General features: G+C 39.5%; 1 protein-coding gene across 3 annotated transcripts in view; it reads left to right on the forward strand.

The window, feature by feature from the left end:
- Positions 1-10,271, forward strand: part of LOC119515882 (14-3-3 protein beta/alpha-like) — a 159,276-nt gene extending 149,005 nt beyond the window's left edge. For 2 of the 3 annotated variants that reach the window (XM_037812111.1, XM_037812115.1), the window contains one exon: positions 9,820-10,271. In XM_037812111.1, coding sequence (XP_037668039.1) covers positions 9,820-9,861 — 42 coding nt within the window. In that variant the 3' untranslated portion in view covers positions 9,862-10,271. Of the gene's footprint in view, positions 1-191; positions 216-9,819 lie in introns of all 3 variants that reach the window. The other variant, XM_037812113.1, reaches the window with a different exon arrangement.
- Positions 10,272-17,350: the final 7,079 nt, after the last annotated feature.

Genomic DNA, 17,350 nt, shown 5'->3' on the forward strand with positions numbered 1-17,350 from the left:
TGAGAACACTGTGCCATATGAATTGTCTGGGGACGTGTGCCTGATCTAGCTTGGCCTCTGCTGAGTACACATCTCCCCTAGTCCACATCTCCTGCTTAGTACAGCTCCTGGGACAATCTCAATGGAGCCTCCAGGGCTAGAGAATCATCATCACCGTCCTTGGTTTAATCATTTTTTTTTTTTTTTGGCAGGTAAGAGGAGTAATGGAGCCCAAGGTAAGGAGTTTAAGATGGCAGTGAAGTATAAGAAAAAGGAAACAGCAGCAACAGGATAGAAAGATGCCAGGAACTAAATTGCCTTGTGATTGTTTCTAAATAAGGCAGAAATAAGAAGATTAAATGAAGCAGGAAATAATCCATCTTCTATATTGAGCTTAAAAATGTGACAGAGTTTAGGGAAAAGCCTAGAGACTTTGCTGAGTTCATATCACAACCGGCTGTGACTTTGGGCAGGTTTATTCACTGATTCTTGGGTTATTTGGAAAAATGAAAACAAAAGCAACTACCTGACAGCATTACTATGACAATTGATGGAGATAAGCAGTAAACTGTAGCTGGAGCATTGAAAATGACACAGAAGGTATTTTAAAATTTGAAATTAGTTGCTAATATTTGAAAGTCAGGGATTTCACTTGAAAATTTGGAACCTTTAGCTTTTCTTGAAAAGTCAGAAGACCTGGTGTTTCAGTTGTCTGTTGCTATGTAACAAACCACTACAAAACCTGTTGGCTTAGACAACAATGCTTATCTTGCTCACATATCTACAATTTGGGCCAGGCTTGATGTGGGAGGCTCATCTCTGCTCACACGGCATCATCTGAATAGACCAGCTGAGGGCTGGAGAAGCCAGTCCTAGGATGGTGCATTTACATGGTTGGCAGGTGGGTGCTGGCTGTCAACTGGGGGCTCGACCAAGGTGGAGGTCCTGGGACCTCAGTTACTCCCCACACGGGCCTCTTCATGTGTGGGCTTACTCACAGCCTGCTTGCTCGGTTTCGAGGGTGAATGTCCCAAGAGAGAGCCAGGCAGAAGCTCTGTAGTCTTTTATGACCTAACCTTGCATGTCATATATCATCACATCCACTGCCCTCTATTTGTAGAGTCAGGTCCAATCGTCCCACTACCCCCAGGTTCAAGGGCAGGAGCCATAGACTCCACTTCCTCATGGGGGAGAGGCAAGACTCTGGAAGAAAATAGGGATGGGAACTATTGCTGCAATCATTTGTAGAAAATATAATCTATCATATCTGGTACTTTGGGGTCTGTGTTTGCACTTGGCCACATCACTGGGAGCTGGCGAGTGGCTGAGTCTTTAACCAGGTTTTGAAATATGTGGGGGGCTGTGGTCCCCATTCCCCCGTTCTGGGTCCTGAACCTGAATCTCACCATCAGTTCTATTTACTAGGCACTTGCACACAGTTGTTTCTGCAGAAGCAGAGTTCAAGGAATGTGAAATATCAGCTTTGCCAAACCTGTGAGGAACAACTGGCTAAATAAGTAGGGAGTGGTGGTAGGAAGAAGGCGACTGTAACCAAAAGTCCCATATACACTTTGGACAATGTGTTTTTGACCATCACAAAAGCAAGAGGCTGGCCAACACAGTACTCATGAAGAACAAATTTGGGAAGACTCACATTACCTGACTTCAAGGCTTACAGTAGACAAGACAGCACTGTGTTGGTGATAAAATAGATACATAGATCAATGGAACATAATAGAGAGTTCAGAAATAGACCCACACAAATATAGTCAATTGATTTTTGACAATGGAACCAAGGATAATATTTCCAACAAATGGTGCTGGAACAATTAGATGTCCCAAAAGGAAAAAAAATGCATAGATTTTATACTTTTCACAAGAAATAACTCAAAATGGATTATAGGACTAACTTCCAATACTGTTATAAATGTATACTAGATTTGAACAATTAAATAAATAGATGGCAGGTTTTGCAGAGTTGTAGCAGGAATTCACAGATAAGCAAGAAGAAGAGGCTGGAATGGTCTATGTGTAATGGATTAAAGTTGGAAACAGCAGCATGAGCTCATGTTTAGCTTAATATAGGTACAGATGGTTACATGTAGAAATATTTATAGAGATGAATCTATACAGGGGTTGGTGTACACACATATCCCCTTTGTCAGCTAAGAGAGTCTAAAAGCAATGACACTCTATTAGCTACCTCATGCCCAAATGATGTCTCCTAAAACCATTCTCCAGTAAGGAGCCAGCACTCCCTGGAGAAATGACTGATCCTAGGACAGATGAACCTGGAGCATCTTGCAGTGCCAGAAACTAAGGAAGTGCTGCATACATACATACAGACAGACATAAGAATTTTTAAAGAAACACAATGATGAAGATATGTCAACGCTACATATGAACCAATTGGAAAAAGCTTGCATTGGCCAAAGCTGAGACAACTTGAGTGAGAAAATAAAGTAGTAATGGATTAGAATCCAAAGTATAAAATAAACATCCATGAGTTCATGCTGATATAAATGACTGTATGAATGAATGAATGAGTGAGTGAATGAACAGGAGACAAGAGACAAATCGCTCATGTAGAAAAATTTCAAATAATTTTTGCAAATATTCTACCCTCAAGGAGGTGGAGCATAACTCCCACTCCTTATGTGTGGGCTAAGCATAGTGACTTTCTTCCAAAGAGTATAGTAGGGAAAGGGGAAAACGAGTAACTTTACAGTGAAGTAAGCTGACAAACACTATCTCAGCCAGGTGCTCAAGGTCAAAACCAATGATGATAAGTCATGTTGACATCATGCAGTGAAAATGGCATTTTATCTCTGTGGACTTCCCAGTGTTATCATGAGAAAAATATCAGGCAAATCCTAGACAAAAATACTTGACCAGCACTTCCCAAAACTGCCAAGCTCACCAAAAACAAGGAAAAGCCACAGGAGTCTAAGTAGACATGATGACTAAATGTAATAGGGTGTCCTGGATGGAATATTGGAACAGAAAAAGGACATTAAGTAGAAACTAAGGAAATGTGAAAAAAAATAGACTCATGTTAATATTAGCAACAAAAATGTTATTATCATGATTAATATATCAATATTGGTTATTAATTGTAACAAATACACCATACTAATGTAAGGTGTTAATAAGAGGGGAAACTAGATGCAGTGTTTATGGGAACTCACTGTATTGTCTTTGTAACTTTTCTGTGAATCTAAAACTGTTCTAAAATATAAAGTTTATTTTTTAAAAAAAAAGCAAGAGGCAACAGTAGTGATTGTCAGATTTTATTGTACTTAAGAATTAGCTAGGGAAAGTTTGAAAAATGCCCATTCCAAGACCATACCCCCTGATTCAATGGGTCTGGGTTAAAGCTCACAAATCCCCTCTTTTTAACATGCCCCCAAAAGTGATTCACATTTTGGGACACAGTGGAAGACCCAGCATTGGCCTTTCACTTTATCTGTAAAAAAATAGTGACCTTGCCCCCACACAAATAGAAGAGCAGTGTTGGATTCATATGAAATTAATGTCTCCAAATCAATTTTGGGAAGAGGCTTACAAAGCTCAGCATCACACCTGCCATGAACATCACAGACAATTCCCCAAAGGTCTGCTCCTGCCTGGATCGTGGGTGGAAACAGCAGTCAACTGCACACATCTCCCCGAAGGTTGGGGTAACCCCAGTTTGGCATATGACACTATCATTGTCTGGACCCTGCCTATCCCTCCCACTTGCATTTTCCCATTCCCACGAGCAAAACATACCCAAGCCTGTCCAAATTACTTCCTAAATACCTTAATTGCACTTCTCCTCTCAATGCCTACTTATGCTTAAAGACGCAGCAAAAATATGACCTTCCTCATGGCCCTTTTTTCCCTAGCCTCTCCAAGGAAATGAAGGCAGCTTTTCCAACATGTTCTGGTAGCCAATCACCCACCCTGCTCACTCACACCACAGCTGTATGGCTGACTTCTCCACTCCCTGTGTTGGAGAGCAGAGCCTGTGCTGCACTTACTGAATACATCTTTGGAACTGCAGTAGCTGGCATGATGCCTCGTCAGAGCCAGGGTTTAATGAATGCTTATGAATGGATGAATAAAATGCTGAAGTTTTGGCTCCACCCATCACTCTTCAGAAGACATCATATTGTACTTAATTGGGACAAGGGATCTGTGACAAAAAAGAGGAAGATAAATAGCCACAGAGGCCTTATAAAAAAAATGATAATGGAGGATATTCCCCCCTGAGGAATTTGATGCAGTAATAAAATGATGCATCTTGTAATTCAGTGGGTGTTCAGTGAATGTTGAAATAAGCTCTAACAGGTTAGAAATGTCAGGACTGAAGAATTACTACAAGCTAACAGTGACGACTCAACCAGTTATACATTTTCTCTATAGCTAATCTGGAAGCATCTCAGGGGAAAATAATTATCACTGTCTTGTGCTCAGTCCTGTGGGTGCTTTTCACACTTCAAAGGATGCAGTTATCCCAAGACACTGGTGGTAAAGTCTTCTCATTCCCCCATTTTATGGTAATGAAGCCTGAGGCTCCAGGAAGGTAAGAGATGACCAGATTCACTGGCCGCTGGGAGACAGACTCACTGCCTGGCTGTGGTCCCACATCCTCCTGGGGTCTGCCAGGAGACACCACAGTCATTACATTCTCAGTAGGCACTAAGTTAGTAGTTGCAGGTTAATTACCAGCTACTCATTCAAAGAAGCCGATTCCTGATGTCTATAGTTTTAGAAGTCCATAGGTGGACGCGATTAATTTTTCATAGAATTTTATCTGTACCTCTTGGCCACATGAGACAAAATAAGCATTATGATTATTTATCCAAATAGGGGTTACTTTTTTCTCAGAGGTGGCAGAACAGTGCCATGCAGCCACCTGGTACCCAGTCTGACTTTTCTGCTCTGCTATCTCCATCCTGTGATTCATGAAACGCTTCTCCATCTCCCCACAGCCTTTCCGCTCTCCACATAAGAAGTAAGAGGCCGTGCTGAAGACAAAAGCCCAATGGGCTTTCCTTGTCATTTCTTTTATTGCATTATAAAAATTATTTTTATTTCCCAGGGAATTACTATTAGCATTGTAAACAGAACATTTTGAAGATGCTATTTTTAGTTAATGTATGACCAGCTGAAGCAGGGACTATGGAGGCCTTATAAAGAGCACTTGGAAGTTGCAGAAGAAAGCATTTAGCTGCAACCCAGGAGATAAAGGGGAGGACACGGTCATGTGATGAGAGGAAGAGATTCAAGACAAGGACTCCTCAGGAATGCTGGCAGCCAACACCAGAATGCTACAATCTTTGGGAAGAAAGCAGACCTTGCTGAGATCTTGAATTTGGATTTCTTCTAGTCTCAAAACTGTGACCAATAAACTCCTCTTGGTTAAGCACACCCATTGTGCATGTGGTATTTGTGAAAACAGCTCTGGCAAACTAAGACAACAGTGTTATCCATTTTGACCAGGTTCGGAAAATCCAAGTCATTTCAAGGATCAGGACAAGACTAACAAAAAATTGTAAAGCTGGAGAGAGTGACCACGAGGCCACAGAGTGTTGGAGATGAGTGAAGAACTGGAGGATACAAGCTCTATCAACATGTAGTAGTATTAGCTCCTTTAAAAAGTTACCCAAAATATGTCATGGTTCAAATGCATTAGAAGTTTGGAAGTTTATTTATCAGCAATGCAATGTAAAAACAAAACAAAACAAAGCAGAAAGCATTCGTTCCTGATCAGCAGACAGTTCTCATTCAAGGAAGGTGTAGCCTCTATCCATTTCAACTCACTCATTTCTTCAAATCCATCCTTTGCATCATTCTGTTTTTACTCTACTGATTATAACCAGGGTCATCCCTCACCTGGAAGCAAAGGTTGCTGTGAAATGTACTTTCTTCTGGAAAGTTCCTTTTCAGCAACACTTCTGGGAAATGGAAATTGGAACACAGATTTCTGGTTAGCATTAGTTGTCTCTGTCACATAATGATTTTAAAACTCAGAAATTTAGAACACCATTCGGTTACGTTTACTGTTGTTTATTCATTTTGAGGGTTTTTAGATTCATCCCGTAGCTACTAATTTGAAACTCATGATTTAGAATAAACTATATAAATTTCAAGTTTCACCACTTGCCACTGTTTCCTGCCTTTTTAAAAATCTCCCCCTAATCTCTTTGTGTGTAGATTAAATTTTATTATAGGACTTCTTTTTATATCTTTCTTTTTTTGGATGTATGGATGTATGCTTTGTTGGTTTTATTTTACTCTGATAATTGAATGATATCATGGCATGATATTGGATGATATATTTTGCTCCCAGTGGTTTCTTTGTCCTTCCAACTTTTAGTATTTCAGATGACAACTAATATAAGCTACTGGAAACCAGTGAGTATCTAGCTATTGACTGGATTATCATGCATGATTCAGTAAAGGAAAATTGCTAAACAAGTATTTCTGAGAAACTATTCATCTATTTGAAGACATAAATAAATTCTTGGTTGATTAAATACTTAAATATCAAATATCAGCAATAAAAATGTATAAGAAATGTACAAGACTATAACCTATGGATAACAAAGACTAAGCTTAACAGTAAAGTAAATATCATAAAGGAAAGGACTGATGAGACTATATAACACTTTAAATTTTCCTTACTTCCAAAGAGCATGAATTGAATTAAAAGAGAATGCTGGCAAAACGAATACCTGAGACTTTCCATAATAAGGTCAGATAATAAACAAAGAATCCACAAACATATAATATGTGCAGCCATCAAAAAAGAATTAAGAGCCTTAGTGGATGCAGAATTCATACAGATGATAGGAACTATGACTCCAACAGATAAAGTGAAAAAGAACATAAAGAGACAATTTACCAAAAAGGAAATAAAAGTTAAATTTGAGAATGTACTAGCTCCTGAACCAAAATTAAAGAAATGCATATCAGTGCTACTCCAGTGTGAGCTGTGGCCTGCTGTTGATCCACAAATGGTCCAAGAACAATCTGTGACAAATACAGAAACTGAGAGTAGATGTTTAAAACTATTACAGCAATTTAGCATTACCTCGGTATCCAAAGCTGTTGCCAGTGGACTTGGTCTTGTTGAAAATGAAGATGAGTTCAGGTGACATCACACTCACTTAGTTGACACACCAGGTCCACGCTAGGTACTAGTCACACTAGGTCCACATAGCAGCCCACCACAGATCGGAAATCAAACATAAAACCAGTGCATTACCAAAGACAGTTTACGACACACTTAATAAAGAAACTATGCTTAGATTTTCCTTGTCAAATTATAATGTTTAATTACCTGCCATCCTCGTGGAAGAGTATGTGCCCCTACTGGTAAAACTATAAGTTGATACAACTATTAATAGAAGCAGTTCAATGACATTTCTCTAGTCCTAAAAATATTCCTAACCACTGAGTAATGAATTCAGTCATCAATCCCATAGAAATACTTGAGGTGCCAGGTAACAATCACACACAATGATGTTCATCACAGTCTTATGTAACAGAATGGAAAGCCATAAATGTTCTAAATGGATAGCAATTCTGGAAAGGCTAACCTTACTTATATATTCATAGGTTGAAATAACCATTATAAATTATGTTTAGAAAGACTTAAAAAGCAGTCTCTACAATTGTGAAATTATATGTATTTATTTTAGAATATACAAAGAATGTAAAAAGAAAATAAAAAACCCTATTGTACAGGGTTGACTAGTGTGCCCCCTAAAACCCATGCCCCCCTGGGATCTCAGACTTTGTTTGGAACTAGGGTCTTTGCAGATGTAGTCAGCTAAAATGAAGTCTTACTGATTTGGGGGCTCTGAGTCCAATATATCTGGTGTCCTTATGAGAAGAGGGAAATTTGTACACAGAGACACAGGCACAGAAGATGGCTTTGTGAAGACAGAAGCAGAGATTGGAGTTAGGTGCCACAAGCCAAGGAATGCCAGGGGCTACCAAACACTCACTGGGAGAGGAAAGGAAGCTCCTTCCCTAGAAGATTTGGAGGGAGTCTGGCCCTACTGGCAATGTGATTTCCAACTTCCAGCCTTCAGGACTGTGAAAGAAGAGATTTCTGCCGTTTTAAGTGCTTTGTTATGGCAGCCCTAGAAAACAAATATACCTATAATCTCAACACCCAGAGGTTAAAAACTGTTAATATTTTGGTATATTTTCCCCAATGATATTTACATTATTTTACAATACATACAAAATTGATTTCATACATGTATAACATGTTTTTATCCTATTTTTTCCACTTAACATTAGTTTGTGGACTTTTTGTCATCTGCATCAGTAAGTGATTATTGGCTTACGTGTAGTGGCCTAAAGCAACATGTTTGTGTCTCTCTCATCTAGATTTCCACTTCTGGTCAGAAGAAGATGTCTGCTTATTTTCATCCCTCACCCACAACATTTCAAATATCGTTGGTCTCCTTGCTAAAGTCTGGAGAGCCTCTGTAATGGGTAATTTCAGGAGTCAACTTGGCTAGATTATGGTGCCCATGTTGTTTAGCCAAGCAAGCACTGGCCTGATTGTTACTCTGAGGTATTTTGTAGATAGATTTGCACTATTAGTCAGTTGATTGCATCTGTGGCTGATTGCATCTACAAGCAAAGGAGATTTCTCTCGGCAATGTGGGGAGTATCCTCACCCATTCAGTTGGAAGTCTTAAAGTGAGGATAGAGAATTTCCAAAGTCAGAAAGAAGAATTTTTGCATTCTCTTCTGCCAAGCATCTTCTCCTGGGGAATATAACTTCACCCTCATTGTAGTTTCCAGCTTGTGGCTAACTCTGCAGAATTCAGAATTGCCAATCTCCGTGGTCACGTGAGCCAATTCCTATAATAAATCTCAGAGCAAGAAGGTGGGAAGGGGAGGAAGTCAGAGAAGTTGGCTTTCTGTTTGTGTGAATTGTTAGAAATGCCACAAAAAGGATATATCTATATATTATCCATGCATTTAAAAAGTGCAAGTGATAGTTAAAACATAAAAATAAATAAATCAAAATTAAAAATTCATAGAATTGGTCTCTCTACATATAAAGTTATTAATTCTCTGAAATCATTTTATAGTTATGTAGATATTATGATTTACTTTTAATTTGCTTCATGATCTATCATATCTATCATTATATAGTTGACTTAAGGATAGATTTTCTCTTACATATTCAGTTTCCAATTAATTTTTACTGTGCAGTTAATATGTTTCAGTCACTGAAGTAGGTGCTGGAATTTAAAAAGTTAAAATAACCAACCATCTGACAGCTTAAAAAATGTGATGGATGAGATATATACTAAGGGGATTTGGGGATGCCAAGAGAGGGGTTAATTTTTCCAAGGAGACTGTGCTCTCCATGAAAATAGGGGTTCTGGGTGCTCTTGGTCACATCCAACCCTAGCAACTCATGCCCCATTGGGTACATGAATAGGTTGGGGAAGTAGAGAAGCAGGGTGGAGGTAGAGTTCTGGAAGAGGGATGAAAGAGCGGAGTACCCAGGGACCAGTGTGAGTGTTGGGTGGCTGGGGGCAGGATTGGTGATGTGTGGCCCAGTGGGGGTCTTCCAGTCACCCAGTGCTCAAAGGAAGAGACGTGGTGCTGCTCATCCAATTGACATGAATAGATCAATGAAAGTTACCACTACCACACCAAAAAGCACACAATGAATGGAAGCCCCTGATACCTATTTTCATGCCAAGTGGCATTGTGAATTAGACTGTTCTGAAAGCTTAGCAAAAATTAAACATTTGGGCCAAGAGAAAGTCTTCAATCTCATATGCTGACTTTTCTCATCTCTTTGGCTTTCAGGTGACCCTTCTTGGCATCTTCAACGCAGCCATTCCCTTTTGACTGAGCAATGAGATGGTGGCGGCTGCCATCTAGTAAGGGAACGGCACCCCCAGCCTACAGCTTCTTCAGGAAGTGCTGTGTGAAAGCATAGAAGCACGGGCTTTCCTTCCAATAAAGAGGACCTCATGGCTAAGTAGACCACAGCTGTAAGAAAATGTTCATCTGGTTTGCTTGGCTTATTTTTCTAAATGCCAATTAAAATTAGTTATCAGTCCCTTAAATATTTTCTCTTCCCAGGGTAAATGTACAAAGGTTAAAGTGTCAAAGGAGGTTAAATATTGCTGACTTCACAGCACCCTATCAGCTGGCAAATATTCTGCTAATTGGACCAATACAGACAGATTTGTTTTGGTTCAGCCTCAGGAGTTGCCGCTAGATTGGTTAAAACGCAGTTTTAAACCAGAATGAAATAAAGCGATATTTTGTCATTGTTAAATATGATGTATTCTGACTTTTATTGCCAAAATGCTAATTTGGTGAAGAGTAAAACAGCCCTTAATTGTATCTGGATTTTACTTTCTTAGTTTAGGGACTAGCAATCAACATTTCCAATTTTCAAAATGAAGTGAAATTAAACACAACTTTATTTCATCTTCAGAACTAAAGTCAATGACATGTTTAGTTTTAAATATTTAAATGTTATAAAACCAAGTTAATATTAATGTCATGAAAATTGAACATGGTAATCAATAACAAAATACATAATTTCTTAACATTATATTTTTAAGCCGACCACAAATAGCAACTCATGGATTTACCTTGTTACTCTAGATTTAAAATTTAATTCTTTCTTTAAAAAGAGATGGCATCATCACTCTTTCCTCTTTGGTGAAGTCATTTCATAATAAAAAAAATGTATTAAATACTTTTAGCATCAACTAGGTAATTTACTTGATAAATACACTTACTTTCTAAAAAAGCAGAATCATTTGTAAAGTAGAAACTCATTTATTTAAGCACAAACACATTTCTCATGAAAATACACGCCTGTCCCCAAGTCAAGGTATTTCCTTTGAAACTCCCTGACTGCTGATTTTCAATCAATCATTCTATTAAAACAAATTTGTCAATTGGAATGAAAACAGCCACCAATGCCTTTATGCAGTATTATTTGTTTGGATAATAATGAACATATTGCATACACCTTGGAAAAGTGGTTTTTAATTAAAGAATAAAAAAAAGGAAACAGAAGTAGAATCCCACACATTCAGGAGGCAAAGAAAGGCTCTTCAAACATCGAGGTGAAGAAACGGCCCCCAAATTTCACTTTCACTAACTTACTCAGGAAAGAGAAAAAGAAGAGCAGTAAGGTTCCCAGAGTCTGGCTGGTGGACCCAATAAAGACCTCACCCAGTGCGAATGGACGCATATGGACGCCATTTAACCAGTGGCGAGAACCCACAGGTCAGCCTAACCTTTGGTGTCTGCCTATCCATCTGTTTTCACATTAGTTGCAAATTATAGAATCCTCCAGACCCAAATGACCATAAATCAGTACTATGAGCATGTACACTTTTCCCATCTGTCATAAAACAATGAATTAAATTCATGCCTGTCAAAATAGGCTGCAGCCAAACGGCCTTCTTCTGCAGCTGAGGAATACAAAGCTTCACCTCATCGCTGTAATTTATGGCCTCCATGGGGCTTGGGGGTGATTAGGGCTTGGCCCACCAACACACAGAAAAACAGTAGGAACTCCAATAACTCCAAATGGAAATCTTGGGTCAAATTTATCAAGCAAATCAGAGAGAAATCTATTTCTGTTTGGAAAAGGAGGAGATATATTATATGTTTAGTGTTCATGCACAGCTTTGGAACTTTTGGCTATTCGGTATTTGTGAGTTTTGGAATTTCTCGCTTAAACAGTATCACCAAAGGACATGTAATGTATTAGACATGAGCCATTTTTAGCCAAATAAAATATACAACGGCAAGCAAAGAGGTTTTTCAATGTTAACAACAACATATTTGTGCAAATGATGTAACTGAAAATTTTCTAGGTAGAACTTAAAAAAGCATAGCTTTAGTACTGGAAAAATACACTGGGAGAAAATGAAATATGTTAGTAATAAGAACCAAAAGAAGGTAATAAAATGGGGGGGGCAGCCAAAGTGATAAGGTATATAGACTTTATTCCACTCCAATGGATTTATATCATTCCCACCACACAGTAAATGTTTCTTTAAAATTTCCCTCCCATAAACTGCCTTAAAGTCAACTATAGCTTGGCATCTGAAAGCAAAGAGCCAGAGAAAGAGCAGCAAGCAACATAAGGCAGGCACAAACGCTTACGTTCTCCATACAAAAATCATTGGTCACAGTCAGATGTGATGAAAAATAAACGGAGATAATTTGGTTGGTGTGACGGGAGAGACGCAGAGAGGGCTGCAAATAGGGGCATGTGTGCCACAAACTCATCTGGAGATTTTGGCTCTTGTCCCTCATCGCAAGCCACAGTGCGTTTGAGCTGGTGCTTATCACGGAGGCCAGCAGGCATTTATTCCACCAGAAAGTCGTATTTCACCAGACACCCCGGCTGTATTAGAAACATTCAGCAGGGTTAGGGCAAGCGGAATGAGAAGACGATGTGGCAACACTGTGTCATAGATCTGGTTAATGTCCTGCCATGAATTATTAGGTCTCTAAGAAAACTTCCCTGGGTGTTCCCTATCACCTCCAGGGAAGTGGACTCCACGTCCAACAGTGGTTCTCAGGTAGTCTGCGAAAGACTTCCTGCCGGGAGCAGGGCAGCTCAGACGTGTTTGCTGACGCTGGGGCTGGTATCACCCCATGGGCTTCTAGCAATGTGAACCCTCGCAGACCCAGGGCAAATCCCCCCAATCCAGCACACAGCAGTGCTTTATGGTTGAAATACCTGTACTTTCATTTACTACCTCTGCAAACTGGGGGGACTATCAAAGAATAGTTTGTTTCATACTGGCAGCAAGGTGCGATAGAAGGAGCGTGAATCTTGGAATAGGTAAAGTGAAAAATGCCTATTTGATATAGATATTGTGACGAGTAAACATGATGTGCTTTGCAGAGTCCACTAAACGGTAGCTTTTCAATAAAAGCCAGCTTCTGTTATTTCTTCTGTCCTTTGTTCTCTCTCTTTCTTTTGTTTCAATACTATGTTTCTTTCTTTCATTTGTTTTCTTTTGTTCTTTTCCACTTTCTTTTTCTATCTTTTTTCCTTCTCTTTCTTGTTCCTTCTTTTTTCTTTCTATTTTCCTTTTTTTCTTCCATTCTGCTTTCTTTTCTTTGTCTTTCTCCTATAAATGATGTCATTCATTCATTCATTCATACTTGCATTAATTCAACTGCATAAACCAGATAGTCCTTGCCCTTACATAGCCTCGCATTTTATGGAAGGTTGATGTTAAATCATTCATGGCACAGTTACTAAATAATTAAGGCTGTGACAATGGCTGAGGGTGAGTCTTCCAGTTTCCCTGAGAGCACAGAGCTGGAAGTGTGGAATCTGATCACACATGAGGCTACGAAAGTCTCACACCAACCCCATCGAAGCAATCAAGGTTGTTTTCCTCTAAGGCACATCATAGAAGTTACTTTTATAACCACTGGTTTATTACTTCATACTCAATAAAGTGACTCACTTTTAGCTTTATGGCAATCTTGTTTCTTTTTTTTTTAATGTGAAAACTGTAGTAGCTTCTGTTATGTGATATGACCATCAGTAACTACAGGCTTATTTTGTTTGGTAGAGAATTTATTAAATAAGAACATATGTTTGAAAGAGAAAAAAAAAATATGCCCCTGAGTTTCTGTTCTCCTATTCACTTCCTAACCAAAGGGTTATAGAAGCCACTTGCAGTTGATTAAACCTGTCCTCTGCCATCTTAATCTATAGCTGACAGTAAATATCAAAATCAAGTGGTGAAATGTAAAAAAATCATTAAAACTTCTAAAGGTAAAGTTGCAAACAGAAATCCTTTCAGGAGAGTTGCTGCAAAAAAAAAAAAAAAAAAAAAAAAAAGAAAAAAGAAAAGAAAAATCCTAAATGGAGAAAAATCATTTCATTCTGTTAAATTTAACTGTAGTATACTATTTTTTCTAGTTCTAACAATATACACGTGTGCACACATACACACACATCTGCCAAAAATTAGAGTGCAGCCATCATAGAAAAATATGTTTTTTTAAGAATTTGAAGGAAATTATCTAGCATCTCTCAACAAAATTTATACACAATTGATAATAAGTCTGTTTTCCCTTTTTAATCTCTATCTTCATGTATGTGTGTGTTGATGAAGTAATTTTCTCAAATTAAAAAATCATTTAAAATTTTTGAATTTTTATAGGTTTTGTTCTTTGTTCATGTTTAGTTTACTCTGCGATGATAATTGAAAAGCCAGCAAAATTACTGGTAGATTCCTGAAATCTTTACATAGAAGGAGGAGAACTTACTGATTCGTGAACATACACTAGCACAGGGTTTCATTAAAAAGTTGAGTTCCCACACTTTCTCATCTCCTTTGGCAAAGCAAATGAGCTTGAGAAGATGTTATAGCTTGACAGATCTTCAGGTTTCTGACCAAGATTCCCTCGGCAGATCTTCTTCACCCAGAGACCCTAAAGAGATCAGGGTCCCACAGCCAGGAAAGTCCCACAAAGGCCTTCCCAAAGCAGAGCCACGCTGGCTCCTTAGGCTCACTCCAACGTCCAAGAGGACTTCAGCTCATCAGCAATTACAGATTGACACGGCCGCAAGGTCTTTATTGGAAATTATTTATTTTCCTTTTTGTACCCAGAGCATTTTAACTACAAGGTTTGGCCATTTCGGTTATGGCAAGTTAGAAGAAAACTATGCAGCAGCATAGAACAGGAAAGCTTGCAGGAAAGCTGTACAAATCCAGGCAGACATGGGGAGAAAGGAGAAGTGGGCTCAGAGGCAACCCTTGGGGGAGGTGGCTGTCTTGGGCATTTGGTTTAGCAGGGCTTTGCAGGGAAGTAGCTGGATGAAGACCCCTGAAGGTCAGTAAAAGGGAAAAGTGTCCCCCTCAGTTAGTGCTTAAATCTGGACAAATAAAATAAAACAAACAAAAACAAAATCCCAAGGTTTATATGTGCCATTAATCTGTGAAGAGCTCAATCATTCTCTGTGTATTTTCTCACACTTGCATATTGCTCAAGGCTGCAATTAAGTGACATTTCTACGGTATTTCTTCCCCTGTAAGGCAGTTCTTGACATTCAGGTAAATTTGCATCAAAATGAGCACTACAATGAAGAGATGGGGACTGGGGTTATTTCCTCCTGATCCCAGGTCCTCAAGGCACTAAGCTGTTTCAAATGTTTGTTTCTGGAATCAACTGAGTTGTAATAATAAAAATGTGTGGCTTTTATCGATGGCCTATTATAGGTGAACTTGAAACACCAGACATTTCTACATTCACATAAGAAGAAAAATAAACACGAACCTTCCCCAGCCATTTACAAAGAACTTCTCACATTTTATCTTTATAATAACCAGGAGGTAGGAATTCTTGTGATGCTGGTTTTACAAATGAGGAATCAGGCTTACAAAAGTAATTTGTCCAAGCTCATACACCCTTATCCTAAATCATGTGCTGTCCTTTACACTGTATTGCAATAGGGTGAGTGAGATTGCTGGAAAATGTTCTTTTCACTGGGAGAATCTGGCAATCTGTTGCAAAGCCACTTCTTATTTTTACTCTTTGTTGCTCCTTCTCTGCTATTTTCTCTACACTGAAGTCTGTTTCTGCTAAGAATTTTCAAGCCAAAATTTTCCGAGACTGCTTTGTAATTTTAAAATCCCCTTCCCGTACATTGTCTTCCATGAATTTTGACCAAGCTTTCTGCAACTACAAAGCATCCTCTCCAATATAGCAGAGATTCCTAAATGGCATGTGATGGGAACTGGTTATGTTTATGTCTCCTCAGCGCAAGATGAGGCTGGTTGAATCTGACCCCAGTATTGGGGCAGTGGTCAAGGTGAAGCAGGGTTTAGTCTTGAACTGCCATTATGCATGCTAAATAGCATCCTTGCAAGAAACTCACCCACCGGCCGTCTTCTCCAGCAGCCAGTAGCAAGGCAAGGCTGGGTAGCTGTGAAAGGGGCTGAGTCAGGGGTACCCCAGAGCCAGGAGTGGGAAGGCCTTGAGGGCCCCCACATCTCTGCCCTCCAGTGCATCAGAAACCTCCAGAGGTCTTTGTGGCTAAAACGTCCCTTTGGTCCAAAATAGCTCCAGGATGCTTGCTCGAACAAAGCACTGCATCCTGCTAAGTGAAACTTCATCATCAGTTCAAAGTCCTTGCCATGAAAATCTTCAAGTAGATTGGGACTCCATGCTCATTTTCACAAGGAAGTGCATTTGTCCACTAAAGTAAAACAAGAGCTACTTGAGCCTTTAATATTTCAACCATTGTCCATCTTTGAATGGAGGTAAATGGCTAATTTTTTAAATTATCTACTTGAGCAAAGTTTATTATTCACAGTGACAATAAAGCAGTGGAATTATCATGCAGTTAAATAAGTATAAGGCTCAGTGCTCCCCACTTGCGTCAGCCCCTTTGTGTGCTGGTGGAGCTGCTGGGAGCTACAGAGTATTCTAGGCTGGGAGGGGAATCTTTATTGCAAACAGGAAGCTTTCTAGGCAAGCCATTCTGACAACAGCCTAAAGCTGTCTTAGAGGAAAGGGACGGAAATCTCCAGGCCTCCAGTAATAATTTTGTTGTTACTTCTTTTCTCATTCTAAATAAACATCAACTTGTGTACCTAGTTTTATATTTGCAATTTTGTATTTTCTTAAAGCCGCTTCCCCTCTCCAAATTGTGTAAGCTTTGGACCCCATGAAACCATCTGCCCCAATGATGAATTTCGTGGAACCCTATCAAGCATAAAACCTGACAAAGTTAGATGTACAAGAGCAAGTTCGTTTCCCATTTAAAAAACGGGGGTAAAAGAGGGGGAAAAAAGACTGGAAAATAGTTCACGTGGAAGATTTATACAAATTCTGTATTTACCATTTTTCTTAAAAGATCATCTTTTATTTGGTCTTATAATTATGTAGTATGAAGAACATGCGATGAAAATCTCACCAAGCCCTTCATAGTTGCCCCTAAATCTCCTCCTGAATATGTCTTAAATAAATGCCCCTAAATTTATAAATGCTCCTAAATCCTCACACTGTGCAATGAGATTGTTTTCAGTGTGCTGTGATGTGAGAAGGGAGAAGCTCTGCAAACCCCTGGTGCTCACTGTCCCCGAGATGTGCTTGCTGAAATTCTCAGAAAGCAGATGCCCCGGGGGGCGCACCCCGAGCCCCGCAAACTGCACACACCGCGGGGCGAGCAGAGCCTTCCCGGCGCGGGGCACGGCTTCGTGGCGGCGCCAAGAGGCGCAGTGCGGGGAACCGAAGTGGCCCCGCGGGTCAAACCAGGAGGGTAACAGCAGTTTATGTTTGGTTGAAATACTAGTCAAAGCTGTCTGCGCCGCTACACATGGGG

The sequence above is a fragment of the Choloepus didactylus genome, chromosome 19 (genome assembly GCF_015220235.1).
Source record: "Choloepus didactylus isolate mChoDid1 chromosome 19, mChoDid1.pri, whole genome shotgun sequence".
Lineage (NCBI taxonomy): Eukaryota > Metazoa > Chordata > Mammalia > Pilosa > Megalonychidae > Choloepus > Choloepus didactylus.